This window comes from Balaenoptera acutorostrata, chromosome 14 (assembly GCF_949987535.1).
Source record: "Balaenoptera acutorostrata chromosome 14, mBalAcu1.1, whole genome shotgun sequence".
Lineage (NCBI taxonomy): Eukaryota > Metazoa > Chordata > Mammalia > Artiodactyla > Balaenopteridae > Balaenoptera > Balaenoptera acutorostrata.
In genome coordinates this window covers 26,383,802-26,404,480 of record NC_080077.1, presented here as the reverse complement: position 1 = coordinate 26,404,480, position 20,679 = coordinate 26,383,802, and the positions used below count along the sequence as shown (strand labels likewise).

Genomic DNA, 20,679 nt, shown 5'->3' with positions numbered 1-20,679 from the left:
TTTTAACCAAAGTAATGATGCCTCCTCTGTCTTTGTCACAAACATTCCAGTAGAAATGTTTCTGTTAGTACAGACCATGGATTCCAGGAAGCTGTATTTTTCCTAAATGTGCATCATTAGGATCTAGTGTGTTACTTGTTTAGGAGGGGAAGAAGAAAGTTGGAAGGGAAAAATATCCAAAGACAAAAGTGCTTGCTTTAGAGGACCTGTATTTGAGAGTAATTTTCATGTCTAATGGGAGACCCAGCTTCTGAATCTCTAGATATCCATTATCTTCTTGAATTAGCTATGCAATTATTTTAAAAGATGGCATTTTAAACATTGTTAATGATCACTTCAAACCCTGTTTTAATTTTGGTGGAAACAATCACCCAGACCAGATCCTTGTGGATTTATGATGAGAAACGTTCACCTCAAATTTTGAAACGCACAGAAGAAAAAGTCACTGCCAAGGACCAACTGGCCAACAGAAGCACTAAGAAGAAATATCTTCTTTCTCCCACCATGCTACTCTGCAACCCTTCTTCACATTTATATACACCAGAGGAGAATTCACCTACGAGCCATCGTGGAAAAAAAACCTATCAACCGGCAAATGGAAGATGGACGAGAGGAAAAGAAGTAAAGAGACTGCTTGCAGTCCCATGACCTGAATGGAAGAAGATCCCATCTCAAGCAGGAAGCTGTGCCGCGGAAGATAGGAGAACCACCAACTAAACCACACTCATGTTCCCAGGTGTCTGGACCTACCAGAAAGCTCTTGGTCCATTCCCTCTGGTGGCAGCACTGGATAAATACTGTTTGATATCTGTGTCCTGAGTATTGGTCATTGAGGAAGAAGTTCAGGGAGTAGACTCCTAGAATCCATTCAAGTTCATTCAAAAATTGTTTTTTTAATGCTCACCTAAAATGAGCAGGACCCTTAAAACTTGAAAATGATAAAAGCAACTTTTCATTTTATCCACTGTTCTTACTACCCCACTCAAAACATCTTTTAAAAATCCCCTGCCCGAATCAACATTGTGAAAATGACTATATTACCCAAAGCAATCTACAGAGTCAATGCAATCCCTATCAAACTACCAATGACATTTTTCACAGAACTAGAACAAAAAATTTCACAATTTGTATGGAAACATAAAAGACCCCGAATAGCCAAAGCAATCTTGAGACAGAAAAACAGAGCTGGAGGAATCAGGCTCCCGGACTTCAGACTACTACAAAGCTACAGTATTCAAGACAGTATGGTACTGGCACAAAAACAGATATATAGATCAATGGAACAGGATAGAAAGCCCAGAGATAAACCCACGCACATCTGGTCACCTTATTTTTGATAAAGGAGGCAAGAATATGCGATGGAGAAAAGACAGCCTCTTCAATAAGTGGTGCTGGGAAAACTAGACAGCTACATGTAAAGGAATGAAATTAGAACACTCCCTAACACCATACACAAAAATAAACTCAAAATGGATTAAAGACCTAAATGTAAGGCCAGACACTATAAGGGAGGGGATATGGAGATATATGTATATGTATAGCTGATTCACTTTGTTACACAGCAGAAACCAACAGAACATTGTAAAGCAATTATACTCCAATAAAGATGTTAAAAAAAAAATCCCCTTCCTCAGATTGGCGGTGGAGGCGGGGGTGGGGAGCGGGGGCTAAGAAGCAAAACCAAATAAACTGCAAACTAGAAACAAGATTAGAACACCTGGTTTATTGGGAAAAATTCATAATGAAAACTGCAACTGCTTATTTTTACAACTTACAAGATAATAATTTGATACATAAAATGAATTGGTTTTCTTTACTTAAGTACAAATATTTTTTTAAAAAATTCATGTGATATATCATATTTGCCATTCAGAGAAATCCCACATCCCTGAATTCTCCTGTTGCATGTTTTATCTCAGATATTTTTAATCTGTTTACCAAGGGAAACCAGGTTTTTAACCATATTTGAGTTTTTGCTTACAGCTGCAATCTATCAGAAGCTGTGTCTACATGATTAGAGCCTGGTCAAGTCTAAGATGAAAAATTCAAGCCATTTCTTCTCTTTAGGCTGTTTTAATGTTACTTTTGTGATGGGAATGGCCCTCCTAATGGTTTACTGAACAACCTAATCCTACCTAGAGGTTACGACGAGTTAGACCAGTCCATCTTTTAATCCAGTCTACCCTAGTCTAGAACATATAGACACCAAACAGCGCAGAATTATTAGTAGCACTTTACCACACCCCAACCCTACAAACCACTTTAAAAGAGAAAATTTCATCTTAAGATTTCACTACTTAAGGAGGCCTTACTACTGCAACAGGCTTTGGCCATGAAAGAATACTTCCCTAGATGCCATATCAAGTTAATGGGAAGCTTAGCCGCAAATCAATTATTCATGATGTTAATTAGAAATTCTCACAAATGATATGCATTTAGGAAACGATTTTCCTTCTTTAAATAGCTGAAGGCTTGAAAAAATATTTATTTTTTGCATTTCTTTTAGAATATTTGGTCACTGGCAATTTTTACCAATATCTTCCTCTTCTCCTTAGTCCTTAATAGACCCAGTTCATTCCATCTGGGAAAAACAGAAACCTGATCAGATTACTCAAATCTCTGAAGCCTTCTCATTTTTACCTTATAAATTATGTGGTTAGTTTCATTCTCATATTCTTTTACAAATGCAATATAAATGGTATGGCTAGATATAAGGAAACACTGGCATATTAGTAATTAGGTAATTAGTTAAAAGAAGTAAGTCTTGTTTAACTCTACAAATCATAGATAAAAGATGAATATGAAACTCTAAAACTAGTTAAGAAATATTCTCTCCCAAAGTATTTTAGCATTTTGACTATAGTTTAATGATATGAACACTGCCCCAAACATAGGTTCAAAGTATTCTGGGGGAAACAGTTTCTTTCTCTGGAATCCATCTCAGCAGCAGTGATGTTCTTCAGCTCATTCCCCACCTTAAGGAGATGTGTAGAAGTACCTGGGCTTGGCATTGCCCAGCAGGTCATCTGCATAGTTGGGGAGGCAACAGAAGAAGAAGGCACAGCCAGTCAGGATAATCGTGGCCGCCCACCCAAAGCCGTAGGCCCAGGTATAGATGTAAGTGACACCAGTGTTTTCAGAAAGCTGAAAGGTCTGGTTGTACTTCACAGGGTAAATTATCAGGCAGATGATCTGGAACACAGCTAAAAGGAAGGAAAAAAAAAATACAAAGTATGAATGTATGAATGAATGAATGCATGGTAACAACAGATTATTTCCTCTTCCACAATATTTTTGCCTTAAAATAAGTATTAAATCCACCTAAATAATGCTGATAAAAGGGGCTGGGGGAGTCTAGTTAATCATAAGCCAAAAAAAGATGACTGAGTATTGTGTGTCAGAGATACCTGGCACTGAGTAGAATACTGAGTATATGAAATACAGACAGAAAATTAGAGATTCATGTACCTATGTAAGCATTATATATACTAAAGTAAAACGTGCTGAATTGTGGTGTGCAATAGAAAGCAAGAGGGTAGAGGAGAGCCTACTTTTTCATCTTTGCTTTTCCTGTGCCAAACATAAGTTAATATTATCAGTGTTAGCAAAATAAAACATATATGTACATATACATATGTCTGTGTGTATGCACACACAGACACAGAGGAATATTCATTCAGTGAATAAATGACTAAATAAAACAATGAATCAACGATGCGAATGATCAATGGGAGAATCAGTAGAAAAGCCTGCAGAGGAAGGGGGAATCTGAAGAATAAATAGAAATGAAGAGATGGAGGGCAGGAAGAAGAGCATTCCAGCCTGGGGGAATAGAAGTAAAAGAGGGGAATAACCACAGTGCTTTAAAAAGTGAAAGGGAAGATACGGGAAGGAAAACATATGTCAAAAAAATTTCTAAACTCTTTGATATGAGTCACATTATTACAATCATTATTAATCATGTATTAACAATTTACATTGCTTAAAAATAAAAGGAATTGATTAAATCTACTTTGTAGTCTTTTTCAATGAACATGCATAATTCTATAAAGCTCTAATGAGTATACACATGCTATGCTATGCTATGCATTTTTTACCTAGTATTTAGTATGTGCATTGCCATGACTTTGGGTATAAGCAGATTTTAGCTCTGTGACACTCAGACGCTACTCTTCACAAAGAGGGATGAGCTGGCTGTGCTCCCAGGAGTATGTCAGGGAGTGAATAGTGCTTACCACCACTTTTCTTTCACCTTAATTTTTTTCTACTAGCTCCACAGATATACCCTTAACTAGTTTTCTTTTTTTTTTTTTTTTAATTACTAGAAAGGCTGTAGATGTTTCCACATCTTGATTTGTTGCTTCTATTTCCCAACTTAAAATGTTCTTCTTTGGCAACTTATGAAGGGCAATCTTGGTGCAGATCTTAAATATTTCTCTGGTTCCTGTCTACTTTATTTTTAAATATTTATTTATTCATTTATGTTGGCTGCACCAGGTCTTAGTTGCGGCATGCAGGATCTTTTTTTTTTTTTCAGTTGTGGCATGCGGACTCTTAGTTGTGGCATGTGGACTTCTTAGTTGCAACATGCGAACTCTTAGTTGCGGCATGCATGTGGGATCTAGTTCCCCCACCAAGGATCAAACCCGGACCCCCTGCACTGGGAGTGCAGAGTCTTACCCACTGGACCACGAGGGAAGTCCCGCTTCCTGTCTAGTTTAAGTAACAAGCTCTCACTAGTTAAGTTTGTCATTTTCTGCAAATCATTGTGTATGACACAAAAGGAACACTTCTCTGCATTTTTCTCTAATATGCCTAGTAATAAATGTTAAACATTGTTATTTACCCATTTTGGTTCATCACATAAAGTTCTTGTAATGGTCTGGATCAATTTTTACAAAATCTAAATTGTATTGGTGTTCAATTATTCTGATTTTAACCCAATAATATACATCAAATTAAAAATAATTGTTATGAAATATATCTTAAAAATCAAGTAGGGCTTATTCAACATTATTACCGCTAAAAATATATTGAGATTTCTAGGCTTTTTATTTTTCTATTAAACATTTCCCATTCCACTTGTCCAACTCTGAAGGAGAAGAGGAGAATTAAATTGTAAAATGAGAACACAGGATTAAGCAGGACAGTTCAGCTGTTTATCTATCGAAACTCAACAGAACGAGGTTTTTTTACAATAACTCCTGCAACCCTGTTAGCTACAGATGGCAATTACTAGATCTTAATGTTTTAATGTTAAGGTGGACAGAAGAGTTTTACTAGGATTTCTTTTAATTTTGGCAAAATATACTCAACATAATATTTATCATTTTAACCATTTGCTAAGTGTTCGATTCAGTGGCATTAAATACATTCACAATGTTGTATAATCATCACCACTATCCATACCTAAAACATTTTCAACATCCACAATATGTACCCATTACCCCCCCCACCCCGGCTGCTGATAACCTCTAATCGACTTTCTGTCTCTCTGAATTTGCCTATTCCAGGTACTTCATACAAGTGAAATCATAAAATATTCATCCTTCTGTATCTACCTTATTTCTTTCAGCATAATGTTTTCAAGGTCCGTCCATGTTGTAGCTCACATCAAAATTTCATTCCTTTTTATGGCTGAATGATATTCCATTGTATGTATAGACTACATTTTGTTTATATATTTATCTGCTGATGAACACTTGGGTTGTTTCCACCTTTTGGCTATTGCGAATAATGCTGCTATGAACATGGACGTACAAGTACCTATTCAAATCCCTGCTTTTGGTTCTTTTGGATATATATACTTAGAAGTGGAATTGATGGGTCCTAAAGGATTTTTCAATGAACGTTAATGTCATAGTGTTATTTCTAATGGTGATTTGTATAGGCATCTACCTAGTCTTCTAAGACATGTGATAGGAAGCTACATCAAATTGTTTCTTTGATAAGGTCTTATAAATTTGAACTACAAAACACCAAATAAAAGTGGAGGTGGGATTCAACAAGATTCCTCATATGTTTTGTGATTCCTAGCCATTTCTGATTCTAAAATATTATTCCAAAAGCAAAGTTTGAAACATGAGGAACACTCGAGTAAACTTTATTTTGAATCAAAAGACATGTTTAAATGTACAGGGGATGGTTAGACCTTCACTGACCAGTTCTCGGAGGCTGCCTCCTTCCTCTCAGCCAGGGCCTTTTTGCTCCTCACTTATCCTGCCCTAGAGCCTGCCATCACCTTCTTTGTACTCAGGGAACCCTGCACACGGTGGTCCCGCTCAGACTCAGGCTTGATCCTACGGACCCCTCTAGTTACAAGGCTTCTGACTTGTTTCCAAAACCAAATGCTCACTTTGTATTTATACCCCAGGTCTGTGGCTGGATTTCGGCTTTGGTTCCATGAGCCTAAGTTGGTAGCTTGAGAAATGGCCTATGGCCACCTCGCTTTGCCCTTATCAGCATCTTCTTCTTCTTTCCCCTCCTCAGGAAATCCAGATGTGCATCTAAATCCAGCTCTGTGGCTGGGGTCCTGCTCCTTTGGCAGACTTCCCTACTGCCAGGTGCCCACCTAAAATTTCAAATAATTCTTGCCTCTAGATTCTTGCTCCTAGATTCCTAGTTCTTATATTCCCTTAATAAATGTTCTCTCCGAGCCCCACCCAGCTGCATCACTAAGTTTCCCATCCCCCAACCCTGGCTGTAAGCTGCAAAGAGGCAGTTCCAGATCTGGCCCCGCCCAGATCCCCCATCCCACTGCAGAAAACCCTTCTGTGACCCACCACATCCTAAGACTGCAGAACGCCTTCAACAAGTGTAATGGTTCGGGGACATTCCAGTCCCCTCAGGCATGGGGCTCATGGGAGGCCAGCCTGGACCACTATGGAGACACTGCAATTCCAGCCCTGGTCCCTCGGGGCAGGGGTGTCAAGGACATGGGGTCATCTACAAGAGATAGCAGCAGGTAGAGTGACAACCTTCCTCACTTGGATGGGGGGCATGGAACACTGTCTCAGGCAGAGGATACAAGGGGTCCAGCTCTTAAAATACATCTCTCCTCTGTTACTTCTGCCTTTGGTGACACATCTTCCGAGAACAGATCAGGAACTGTATTGTCAGAGATCTTCTCTGTGGCGTGGACATTATTATATTGATGTCCACTGCAGATAGGAAGAAAGGATTGCTGGCGCACAGTCTTACCAGCCAGGGCCAGGAGGCCTCCAATCATTCTCAGGAAGACAAGCATTTGGGATCCGCAGAGGGCAAAGAAAGAGAGGATGAAACAGATCACCAGGATGATGAAGCCACAGAAGAGCATGGCGGCAGCTGCCTTTCCCCACTCTGCGAGAAAGAAACAGCCAATTAGTAAGACAGACAAGCCAAACTGAAAACTTACTTATCAAAGCAACAATGGGGTTTTTTTTTTCTTTCTACTAATTGTATTTGGGTGGAAGAACAGTTTTTCTTTAGACAATACTTAAGCATCTCCATATTTTAAGGGAAGAATAGGCAATTCATAGGTAGGACATTAACAGACTGATATGCAGTAATGCCTTATCCCCTCAGTTTTGGGGCAAATGTTTATACCTCCGAAATGAAAAGTAAACTACATTAAACTGTATCTCATTTAATAAACTGGCATATAAACAGGTATATTTAAAATTTAGAGTCACTCAAGTTCTACGATAACATGACCACAATAAACAACATTTTTACTATGGAACAATCCAAATTACAATCTCTTCAGGAACTGTTTCAAATACCTTTAAAAGGATCTTTGTTCCATATTAAGGTTTGGTCCCATGCAAAAATAATTATTGAAAACTCATAGTACTTATGACTAGGCAGAGATATAAAATAAAACAATTTAATTGTAAAGTAGCTGTGCTTTTTATAACAAGTTTAGGTGCAAACAACATTTCTAAATTTTTGCCTAAATTTTAACTTGAGAAGTATTCAGAATTTATTGCACAATAATTCTCAATTATTGACATGGGCCCTAAGAACAATAAGAATGAGGTGGAAATTGAGTTCTAGGTTTGAAGATCTACGTGGGCAGCTCTAGCCCTGGGTCATTCTGCTCCGCCCCTGTGAGAAGAGAAGAGTCATGACTCCCAAGCTAAGGATTCCAGCCAATAGTTCATATTGTTCAAACTGCACTGATTTGTAAAATCTCTTCCCACACAACCTTCTCTCTAGAGGTAGTAACTGACATGTAGGAAGTAATCGCTCTGTGCCAGGCACTAGGCTAAGAACCCGCCATGCCTTAGCAACCTGAATCCTCACAATAAATTTTTAAGGTTCACACTCTGTTATCATTTCTATTTTAGAAGTGAGATTATACTAAGCCTTTGAGAGTCCAGATAACCTGCCCATAGCCACACAGCTGGCAGCCAAGTTTGATTTCCAGACTGTCTGAATCCAGAACAGGACTCTTTTTTTTTTTTTTTTTTAAGATATAATTTACATACTAGAAAATTCATCCATTTAAAGTGTACAATTCAGTAGTTTTCACTCTATTCACAGGGTTGTGCAACCATCACCACTAACAATTCCAAAATTTTCATCACCCCAAAAAGAAACCCCACGTCCATTAGCAGTCCCCTCCTCCTCCCCTCTTCCTTCAGCTTCTGGTCTACTTTCTGTCTCTATAAATTTGCTTATTCTGGCCATTTCATATAAACAGAATTATATACTATGTGGCCTTTGTGACTGTCTTACGCTTTCACTTAGCATAATGTTTTCAAGGTTCACCCATGTTGGAGCAGCATGGATTAGGACTGCATTCCTTTTTATGACCAATAATTATTCTATTGTATGGATAGCCCACATTATGTTTACCCACTCATTCATTAATGGATGAACATGCAACCTTAACCTATTTCTCTTTATTGCATTTGAAAAGGAGAGCTGAGTGTACCTCGGCACTGGTTTTACTCCAGCTTTAACCGAGCTTGGCTGGCAAACATATCCTCACTTAATTTTGGGTCATTGGACTGGTCAATGTTAGACAAAGATAAGGACCAGCAGAAAGAACAAGGGCTTGGGAGCCAGCTCGCCCTCGTTTATACCCTGCCTCTATTACCTATTAGCCACTGTTGGGCTGCTCATCTGTTATCTAAGGCTAAAATGCCTTCTTTCAAGATTACTGTGAGGTTGAGAGCTCTTGTGTGAAAAGTCACGGAGCTATTAATTCTCCAGCCCTCTCTGTTCAAAAATGTCCTCATGTATTCCTATGGCTTTCTCCAATACCTCAAGTTTTCTCTTTATTCGACCTTTTCAAGGTTCTACACTGTCACATGAAGACTCTTCCTCAGTTCTCCACTGCATGTTTACATCTTCAACTGTTAGAGACAAACCTGGGCTGAGCTCCCCTGTTCCCTTCTCTAGCCTCCACACTCCCTCCAAATCTTCATCTAGATTCAGGGATGACTGGGGTATAATAGGTAATTAAGGAAACGACACATGCTCAATGTTTTTTACATGCTCAAATACCATGTTTTCACACAAATTACCCCTTAGTGGCACTGGTCAGGATGGCGGCATGACAGTAACCTGAGCGGGCCTAGTTTTTTTTTTTTTTTTTTTTTAAAGGAGTTGGGACCACCTACAGAACACTAATTTTTTTTTTAATTAATTTCACCTGGTTCTTTTTTTTTTTTTTTTTTTTTTTTGGCTGTGTTGGGTCTTCGTTTCTGTGCGAGGGCTTTCTCTAGTTGCGGCAAGTGGGGGCCACTCTTCATCGTGGTGCGCGGGCCTCTCACTATCGCGGCCTCTCCCATTGCGGAGCACGGGTTCCAGACGCGCAGGCTCAGTAGTTGTGGCTCACGGGCCCGGTTGCTCCGCGGCATGTGGAATCTTCCCGGACCAGGGCACGAACCCGTGTCGCCTGCATTGGCAGGCGGATTCCTAACCACTGCGCCACCAGGGAAGCCCCAAGGCCTAGTTTTCTGTTTAGAATTTTTATTACTTTCCTCCACGTCTTGGTCTTCCTGTGAGATCAGTAAGACCAAGGTAAAATAGAAATGTTTTATTTTAAAATAGACATGGATAAAGCCAAAATGTGAGATTGAGCAAGTCTCTTTTCTCACTTTTGTCTTGTCCTTCGAGTAAGGTAACTTTCCAGAGAAAAAGGACCATGCTTTGGAAAGAACATTAATTAATCAGACCATCTCGAAGTCTAGCCCATAAACCACTGACTCAAAATCATCAGTGGTGCTTATAAAAAGTATGGATTCCTATGCATCCCTCCAGATATACTGAATCAGAGTTGGAAAGGAATCTGCATTTTACTGGTATTTCTTACATTTATACTAAAGTTTGAGAACAACTAAGAGAGATGATTAATCTTCTTATAAAAGTAGCTGCAACATTGCCAAAAAGGAGCATGTAACTTTCAGTATGTGACCCACTGTCAAGTACAGTCTCATATCTGTAGATTTTTGCATGGCTACTGCCAATCATTAAATTCAATTAAATGCAATCATTAAATTCCAATAAGCAGACACTGAGTTTTCCTTTTAAGGTGAGTTCACATGTTGGAAACTGTTCAATGAAAAGGCAACACAGCTATATAAGCATACAGAGGAATGCAAACAGTGAATTGTATAGCAGAATGTGAGTTTTCAATAAAAACAGGAGAAACATCATAACAGGGAACATATTTAGTAATCAAACTTTGACAATCACAGATTCAGGTTTTTAAAGAATAGCTAAATAAATGATGTATGATGTTGCTATAAAGAGTAACATCAATCATTTTACCTGTTTATTTGAGGAAGATTAATACAAAGTTAGATTATTGCTATTACTGCTTCCGCTGACATTACCGCTGAGGTGTAATTTACATTTAGTTTCAGGTACTTGAACAGAATTAAATAAAAGAAATAGTAAGCCAATTCACCTAACCTAAAACCAACAGGTGAAAGTAAATATAAACAGATCATTTCAAGAACTTTTCCTATGTTACGTTAAATCAACTCGATTAGCGTCTTCCTTATTTAAAATGCTGAGTCTAAAGAAAATCAAAATGGAAAGTTAAGCAACAGTCTGTCTGGAGAAAGGCTGCCTTGGAAGTAGAACGTGTAAAACCTGCTCCTTGAGAGTGGAAACACCCACATTGATTCACTTAACTATCATTTAAGATACAAATCTTGACATGGTTTTGAAGGTCCTGACTGATGGATAACAAGGAAGGCAATCTGCTGTCTCATGTCCATGACTATTTTGTTGTAAGATGATGAGATGGATCCTGCCAGGTCTGAGCAGGGTCCTCCCAGCCCAATATTCTGCCTGAGAAGGGAACCAACAGCCATGTAGACTAACAACATGGCAATTCTCCATGACATACATTTTGAAAACTTAAGAGAAATCTGTAGGCTAAGTGCTTTGGTCTCTCTTAATCACCCAGAATGAGTCTAATATCTATAAATTTACCCAACCCTTTGGGAACTATATATTTATATTTTTATATTATACCTTGGTCTAAATTGTACCCTATTTACCAGCCCCAATGGAAAAACATCAATTTTTAAAACTTATCTTGAAGCTACTTCTTTCATGATTCAACATCAACAGATGGTCCTCAGTTCTTTGAAGAGAGTCCATCTTCATCTATTCTGAAGACAAGTCTGTCCTTCATTAATATTTTATACACTAAATTTCTGCCTTTCCTAATCTGCATTTTACTGGTATTTCTTACATCCATACTAAAATCTGAGAACAACTAAGATAGATGATTAATCTCCTTTTAAAAACAGATCGCAGCACTGCCAAAAAGGAGCATGTAACTTTCAGTATGTGACCTACTGTCAATTATAGTCTCATTTCTATAGATTTTTTTCATGGTTACTGCCAATCATTAAATTCAATTAAATACTATCATTAAATTCAAATAAGCAGAATGTGTGTGTGTGTGTGTGTGTGTGTGTGTGTGTGTGTAGGGGATTGGGGAAGGATTCTCATTGTCAATTATCTTTCTCTGAATTGAGACCACAAATGCATGCTGCACTCCAGGTAAACAGAGTTTCTGTGCAGGAATGTTGTTTGTTTGTTTTGTTTCCTTAAGGGAAGATAAAGTTGGTGTTTCATATATATATATATATATATAAAATTTATTCTGTCCTAAGTTTATTTTCTAAGTACCACTTGAAGAAATTTATGTTATCAAAGAAACCAGCAACATTATAAATCCACTTTTAGATAAGATTCATTAAAGATCCATTTAGGTAATGAATGGCTTATCAGATTTTGCTATTGCTTGCAAAGATTCAACATTAAGTCAACAACATGGAAACCATTCACTGGTTACTAATGAAATTCCGAGTTTTTTCTAAAAAATGTTTTTAAGTTTTTTGTATGAGGGATAATGCTATACGTTTTTCCAGAGATTATATACTAAAACATGATGTTACAAGGCAAATACAGCTGGGAAAAGACCAGCAAAATCAACTGATAAGAAAAGAGCAATAAAAGTAAAAATAAATAAATACCTTGAATATCAAGCTAGAAACCATAAATCAAAGTTAAGTTTGTGAAAAGAAAAAATAGGGCTTCCCTGGTGGCGCAGTGGTTGAGAATCCGCCTGCCAATGCAGGGGACACGGGTTCGAGCCCTGGTCTGGGAAGATCCCACATGCCGCGGAGCAACTGGGCCCGTGAGCCACAATTACTGAGCCTGCGCATCTGGAGCTTGTGCTCCGCAACAAGAGAGGCCACGATAGTGAGAGGCCCGCGCACCGCGATGAAGAGTGGCCCCCGCTTGCCACAACTAGAGAAAGCCCTCGCACAGAAACGAAGACCCAACACAGCCATAAAGAAAGAAAGAAAGAAAGAAAGAAAAAATAAATAAACTTTTATTTTAAGACAAGGAGAGCACTAGTGCTATATTGTGGGTGATATTTTGGAGACTGTCATTACTTTTTCAACCCAAATTAGTATTTCTTTTAATGGATTTGCTGCATTCTTCAGTAGTTTTACACATGGGCACCAAACATTGACCAAAACAGTCTGTGGCCTAGCCCCTTACTCAGTGCCCTGCAGATTCCAAATTGTCACCCAACTAGAGGATGGTTCCTTTCCAGAACAAAGGATTCATCTATGAACAATACAGAAAGCCCTACCCAGTGAATACAAGATTTTGTCAGATTCCTTCCTATTGTTTCTATAAAGTTCTTTATGTCATACACAAGCAGAACTGAAAATGGGACAAGACCATAATTGAAAAAATAAAAAAGATGCTATCTTGTGACCACCTAGAGGGGTGGGATAGGGAGGGTGGGAGGGAGATGCAAGAGGAAGGAGATATGGGGATATATGTATATGTATAGCTGATTCACTTTGTTATAAAGCAGAAACTAACACACCATTGTAAAGCAATTATACTCCAATAAAAAAAAATATATATATATACTCCACGTTCAAAAAAAAAGATGCTATCTACAAATAAATATAAACATGGGTGGATGATATATTCAAAAAGACTGTTGCATATTCAATGAGGAGATCTGCAGTAATACAGGCCAGTGCTTCTGAAACTTAAAAGTGCTTACAGGGCTTCCCTGGTGGCGCAGTGGTTGAGAGTCTGCCTGCCAATGCAGGGGACACGGGTTCGAGCCCTGGTCTGGGAAGATTCCACATGCCGCGGAGCAACTAGGCCCGTGAGCCACAACTACTGAGCCTGCGCGTCTGGAGCCTGTGCTCCACAACAAGAGAGGCCGCGACAGTGAGAGGCCTGCGCACCGCTATGAAGAGTGGCCCCCATTCACCACAACTAGAGAAGGCCCTTGCACAGAAACGAAGACCCAACACAGCCAAAAATAAATAAATAAAATAAATAAATTTTTTAAAAAAATTGACCTTTAAATATTCCTTACCAATACAGAGTGAAATTTGGAGCCTCTTTATAAAAAAAAAAAAAGTGCTTACAAATCACCTGGGGACCTTGTTAAAATACAGATTCCAATTCAGTAGGTGGGGCCTGAGATGCTGAGTAGCCAGTAACCTCCCAGATAATGCTGATACTGCTGGTCTGTAACACACGAGTAGCAAAAATCTGGAGGATGACTCAGAAAAGCCTCCAAAAAAATCGACACAGGAAGAATGATTCTGCAGATGGTTTGGAAGGCAGGAAAGAAATGGCTTAAAGGAAGAATGATGCCGGGGTCTCTGGGGAGAAATTCCACAGTAGGTGTGAGATTCTTTACATGCTCTACATTTTCCCCTGAAACTGAGCCAGATGATAACCCTTTCCCATTGGTTTTTATGGAACTTTACCCCTTTATGGCCTTCTTTAAAGTCTGAGTGGGGAAACCATCCTACACGGGAAGATGGGAAAATACAGGAAATTCTGTGTGAACTCAGACAAGATAACTAGCAGCAAATTTGGAATCTACCCTCAAATGTTTGAAAATCTGTCCGTTGGAAGAAGGCTGGAAAGAAGAATTTACAGAGAAGCACATTTCACCTCTTGTCGGCGTAAGAGAGGTACTTTTAAACAAATAGCATCGTGGAGAAAATTGAGTTAAGTTGCTGAACAAAGGGAAGAAGTTCAGATCAGCCACGGGCGATGCTGATAGGTGGGCTTTGGAGAAAGCTTGAGTAGGTGCACTATTCATCCCTCCTAGTTCTAATAGTCTAGGAGTCTCTGGCCATTTACAAGGAGAAAAGACAAATCAGGAATTGAGGCTCTCTGGTAGTGCTAAGCGCAGCAAATGTGGAGTAAAATGGTCAAGATCACTGGTTCCTAGACGTCTAGATTTTATAAATCAACATATATATTTTTTTAATTATGAAAATCAATTTGAGAGTGTCCAACTTTTTGTTTTACTATGTGCGAATGTGAACACATGCCCGCAAAGATTAATCTATCTACTAATGCCTAATTTCATAAAATAAGAGCATTTGAATAACTGACCCTGCCCCTCTGCAAAAAAGCCACAAGAACATAATCTCAAAATGAAATCCTTTAAGTTGAATTTAGGCTAATGTAAAACTATTAACTTCACACTTATTGATATTTTTCTCATTTCTCGTACATTTAAGAACCATAGGGCTAGATGATCTAAAAATATTTCCTATATTAACCTGATTCTTTGACTTATCCAAGGCTGATTTCATGTAAAAAACAATCAATGTGGTATCTTTGGTAAAAATGAGGCTCTGCACTTCTGAGTTCAGATTCAAGGCAAAGGCTCTCCAATGCTGCCACACTGACTCCCCGCCGTCATTCTTGGAGCATAAATTCATCTCAGCTGTCCCTGTAATTTATGCATAAACTTATCTTCATTAGTCTCTACCCTGACAAGTCGGAGCTTGCTTAGGACTTGAAATCTACAACTCTGATGCTGAAAATATCCTCCTGATGTACTCTTTCTTAAAACTGTAAAAGAAGGTGCCAGGAGTGCAAAAATACTATCTGTGAACATGGATTCAAATTTAATTTAGCATTTTCTTTTATTTATTTATTTATTTATTTATTTATTTATTTTTGGCTGCGTTGGGTCTTCGTTGCTGTGCACAGGCTTTCTCTCTAGTTGCAGTACGCGGGCTTCTCATTGCCGTGGCTTCTCTTGTTGCGGAGCACGGGCTCTAGGCACGCAGGCTTCAGTAGCTGTGGCCCACGAGCTTAGTTTCTCCGCGGCATGTGGGATCTTTCCAGACCAGGGCTCGAACCCGTGTCCCCTGCATTGGCAGGCGGATTCTTAACCACTGTGCCACCAGGGAAGTCCTAACTTCGCATTTTCTTTATATATGAAATTTGAATGATCATTTCAATGTTTAAATCTAGATTTTTCTTTTCCAATTTTGAGGACCAGAAACCATGACTGTTTTAAAAATTCAAACAAGAATTTGTATTTATTTAGTTGTTACTATTATGTAAAAGAAAATATTCAGTGTTTAATTTGATTCATTGATGAGGAAAAATGAGGTGATATGGTAATCTGAAATTCTTTAAAAAAAAGTTAATGACAGTGAAGAATATAACATTCTGCTTTTTACATAATTCTATGGAACTATTTACCTTTATAAAAAAAAGTTTCTATTATTTAGTATTATTGCCGATAACTGCCAGCAAAATGAACATATTGTTACAAATGTCAGCAAATAAAAGAGATAGTGAAGCACTTTGTAATAAACAGGTATACTTTCTTAATACTGTAGTTTACAGTGGTAAATCACAAGGTTTATTTTCTAGCACATAGCAAGAATTTTTTAAAAAGTGGATATACACAGTTAATTCTCAATATTGAGATATCATTTTAATTAGAGCCATCAACCTTACTCCTTGTTGTGTTTGTACATACGTGGGAGTATGTGTAAACTGCTTACTGTATTTTAGATAAAATATGACCTCATGTGAAAGTATTGTTTTTGGTAAGGCCTAACTGCGGCTATCTGAAAATCTCAAAAGTTCAGAGATGCCTAGATAATCAACCTACGGGATAGGAATACACAATGTCTACACCTGTGAGGCAAAACTAGCCAACTGTCCATGGCAGGAGACGGAGTGGAAGTATAATAATCACTCCAACTCATTTTTGACTTCAATAGCCTGGGATGGACCTCTCCTGGTGAATTCATAGCTGTTTTCTTCTTCCCAAGGTCACCTAATGACAGTGGGTGCTAGATTCATGATTTGATTCTAGGGCTTGAGCAAAAGCCGCGTCTAACACGTTCTTGGCACTTGATTATCTCTGCAAAGGTCACCGGAATAACCAAATTGGAATGTGAAAGCCACCGACCACTTATGAAAATCAGTCTTGCTGCATCACAAAGGCAGTACTAGATTCCTCAAGACTCACTTGGAAAACCGAACTTTTCTAAAGACCAATTTCTATATCAAATTGAAACATCAACTGTACACTGGATCTGTCTTTTCTCTACAATTAAAAGAAGTTAATGCTTTAGACTCCTGTCTAATTAAAAAATTAGAAAAATTAGAAAACAAACAAAACCTGCTTACTCCCTTCTATATCAAAGCACTCTATCAGCCTGAGGTTAGAAGAGCCACACCCTAGGAAGGTGAGTTCATCCTGCAAATCAAGAAAAATAAAAACTGCGTTGTGCGTTTTTCACAAGAGGGCTGTGGTCACAGCCAGAGCTGTGCAGGCCAGATCATGTCCCAGCAATAGTGCTGATCTAGGCTCTGCCTGCACCCTTCTCCCCGCCGGCACACTAACCTTCTTAATTCATATGCACAGGATCGCTGAATATTCTTTGGGTCTGTATTAGTCTTTGCAGTGAGATACGATTATCAAAGTCTGTTTAAAAACACACCTGTTTTAAGCAAGTCTATTAAATCCCCTACAAGATACTGAACTCTGTTGCATTTTAACCTGAAGATAGAGACATTATTTCAAAGAAATTAATTCCCTTCGAAAACCTAAAAGACTTGGGGTAATACAAACCCTGGCAGGTGTGTTGTTTGTGCTTTAAGAGAGGAAAAACAGACTTTAAGGAAAGTAAGAATTCCATTTAGTCTTTACATTTTATTACCTGCTAAGGAGAACCATGCCTCCTTTAGGGGGTAAAATTTTTGGGAGAACTTCCAAATAATTCCGCAGTAGATAAGATAAAGCACCAAGCCCCTGATACAGGGTCCCAGAAATAAACAGAGTTTGGTTTGAAGCCCTGGGCCACTTTGGAGGTGCGGGGCAAGTCAAAGATCCTAGCAGAGAATGGGAAAAAAAAGCAGGGTAGCCTTCTTTCTCAGTTTTAAACTATTAAACTCAGTTGGTAAGGCTCCATTCAGTAGTAGTTGGCTTTAAGCTTCTGATTATTCTCATACTTAAACCCTCCTCTCCCGGACCCCTCACACAATGCTAATGACGATAGACCCCGGCTGTTCTTCCCTTCTACGAGAAAGCAGGGGGTGGTACCAGCCCAGAGCGAGCTCCTCTCCAGTCCCGTGTAATAATAACAGGTAGTCCCTGAGGCTTCCTCCATGCTGGAAAAATAAAATACTCTATCTGCGATATATTAAATTGTCAACTCTGCTTCATTTCGCTGGTGTAGAAGATGTGTTTGCTTTTTAGATTTCAAATCAGATTAAAATAAAGTTTTCTAAACAATGCCTGGCCTAAGCCAAAAAGACACTCCAGCAAGAACTAGCCTGAAGCATTAAACACTGCAGTATCTACTGAAATCATCACTGCTGAAACTTTGACTTAAAGGGCTTTTTTAAAGGAAGAAGGGCTGCTTTCACTCAGTTCAAGTTAAACGAATAATACAGCAACATTAGGGAAGGTACGCATTTTAAATACTTACATTTTAAAATATAAGGCATATTTCATATTTTAAAATATAAAATAGGTGGCGGAATGGGAAGAAATTTCAGTAGGTCTCCAAGAAAATATACTTTGTTCATTATATGTACTCATCAAACCCTTTTCAAATGGCTGAAATCATCTTTGGCTGTACCGACAGACCCTACGAATAAATGTAGTTTGAACTAGGGCCATTTTCTTCCAGTGTCGAGCCTGGTTTTGGCCACTGAAAGCTGCTACTGCTTTATTTTGTTCGGCTCGGATGTATGAACCTAGGCTCTAAAGAGATTTTTGTTGAATCACCCATTACCCCCGACCCTGTTCAGTCCCTTCTCGACCCTGTTTAGTCCATTCTCAAAGGGCGACTTCCGCACTCCCAGGGCGCCGGCGCTCGCCCAGCAGCCGCCCGGAGGACTTCACGGAGGCGGAGGCACTCACCATACTCCATGAGGCTGTCGCAGGTGCCCGCTGAGGTACACCGCGACCACAGCGAGGACTCCTGGCTGTCATTGTCCGACTTCAGCCATCCGCGGCCGGCCAACGCGATGATGTCGAAAACGATGGCGCAGAACAGGAGCAAGGGCAGGATCCACCTGCAGCGCCCGCAGGCCAGGCCGCAGCCCAGCATCTCGACGGTGGTGGCGGAGAGGAGAGGAGCGCGCGGGGCTCGGACGCCGGCGGAGAGTGACCCTCGAGCGGCGGCAGCGCGACAAAAGGGAGGAGGCCGCGGGGAGGCGGCTCCTGGAGGACGCGGCTCAGGGCCGGCCGCGGGCACGAGACGCCCGCCCCACCTAGATTCCGGTGACTCAGAGCGCACCGCCCTGACCTGCCCGGCCGGCCCGGGCGCGCGCGGGGGAGGAGGGGCCGGGCTCGGGTTACACTGGGTGTGTGTGAGCTTACTCTGCCCGGAGAGACCTGGAGCCGCGGGGACCCACTGCCTCGTTTGCCTCTCACTTGGTCCTCTCGCATCCAATGCTTTTCTTCTCAGTGCTTCAACGTGTACACATTTTAATCTGCGCATCACCAGTTGAATATTTAACCCCTGAAGTCGGATCAAGGTCTGATTTTCAACAATACGATATTTAAGTTTCGAGCCATTTGAGACGAGTGCACACATTGGACAGGGGTCATTGCCGCACTCTGAGCGCGTATAGCGAGCCCAGGAGCCGGTCCCTGACCCTCCCCGGCAGGGCTGGGCGATTCCTGCCGGGCTCCACCTTTGTACCTTGTACCATGGCTGCTTCAGACTCTTCACTGCTTACATCCCCGCCTTCCCCACTCGGGTGCCAACTCTTTGACAGAGAGACCATGTTTTATTAATCTGTGTATCCCCGGTGCCCAGCACTGTGTCTGGGTCTTAAGGGGGACACAATAAACATTTTATGCGTGAACACACTGAGATTAACAAATGCTCATTTCCGTCCTAGGAGCGCTTCACCCGGGTAAATTCAGGTCCTCTTTGCCACAGGCCACTCCCTACCACAAATCTCTTACCTATTTAGACCCCGCTGCATCTACCCTTTTCATTTCCTATTTTGAGGTTTCTCCAAATAAAAACCATATGTCATGTCAGCATGCAACCAGCACCTAAAGCCCCACCTCCTGTGTCCTGGCCCTACTTCTGTCACCACCATGACTCCTCAGGTGTGGATGGAGGGTGAGGTGGCAGCTGGGAGTGGTACTGAGGAGAAACAAGTTCTCAGTGTCCGCACCGCCATGGCCTTGGGCAAATCATGAAGAATACCCAATGAGGGTCATATCTTACCTTGTACTTCCAAAGATTTATTCTGAATCACTTTTCCTTTTTATTTAATTGAAGATTTACAATATTCTGTTAGTTTCAGGTGTACAGCATAGTGATTCAGTATTTTTATAGATTATATTCCATTTAAAATTATTATGAAATATTGGCTATATTCCCTGTGCTGTACAATATATCCTTGTAGCTTATTTATTTTATACATAGAAGTTTGTACCTCTTAATCCACTACCCCTATCTTGCCCCTCCCCTTTCCCTCTTCCCACTGGTAACCACTAGTTTGTTCTCTATATCTGTGAGTCTTTCTGTTTTGTTTTATTCATTCGTTTTATTTTTTTAGATTCCACATATAAGTTATATAGTCTTTGTCTTTCTCTGACCTATTTCACTAAGCATAATACCCTCCAAGTTCATCCATATTGTTACAAATGGCAAAATTTCATTCTTTATTAATATTCATATATATATATATATATAGACACACACACACACACACCACATCTTTATTCATTCATCTGTTGATGGACACTATGTTGCTTTCATATCTTGGATATTGTAAATAATGCTGCAGTGAACATTGGGGTGCATGTATCTTTTTGAATTAGTGTTTTCCTTTTCTTCAGATATATTCCCAGAAGTGGAATTGCTGGCTCAT

At 39.8% G+C, this 20,679-nt stretch overlaps 1 protein-coding gene across 1 annotated transcript; it reads right to left on the bottom strand.

Moving 5' to 3' along the window:
• Positions 1–1,703: 1,703 nt before the first annotated feature.
• On the bottom strand, positions 1,704–19,059 carry PERP (p53 apoptosis effector related to PMP22). The gene is made up of 3 exons (XM_007190933.3): positions 18,704–19,059; positions 7,201–7,341; positions 1,704–3,203 (listed from the first exon to the last, which is right to left on the bottom strand). Exons 1-3 carry the CDS (start codon positions 18,891–18,893, stop codon positions 2,977–2,979), a joined length of 558 nt encoding a protein of 185 aa, XP_007190995.1. The 5' UTR covers positions 18,894–19,059; the 3' UTR covers positions 1,704–2,976.
• Between the last annotated feature and the right edge of the window lie 1,620 nt (positions 19,060–20,679).

What these genes read in the sequence shown, in the direction of transcription:
- PERP (XM_007190933.3), bottom strand. Translation starts at nt 18,893, where the DNA reads ATGCTGGGCTGCGGCCTGGCCTGCGGGCGCTGCAGGTGGATCCTGCCC. An exon ending in CGACAGCCTCATGGAGTATG is followed by an intron (nt 7,342 to 18,703) that starts GTGAGTGCCTCC and finishes TCTTTCTCGCAG; the next exon opens with AGTGGGGAAAGGCAGCTGCC. An exon ending in AGGCCTCCTGGCCCTGGCTG is followed by an intron (nt 3,204 to 7,200) that starts GTAAGACTGTGC and finishes CCTTCCTTTTAG; the next exon opens with CTGTGTTCCAGATCATCTGC.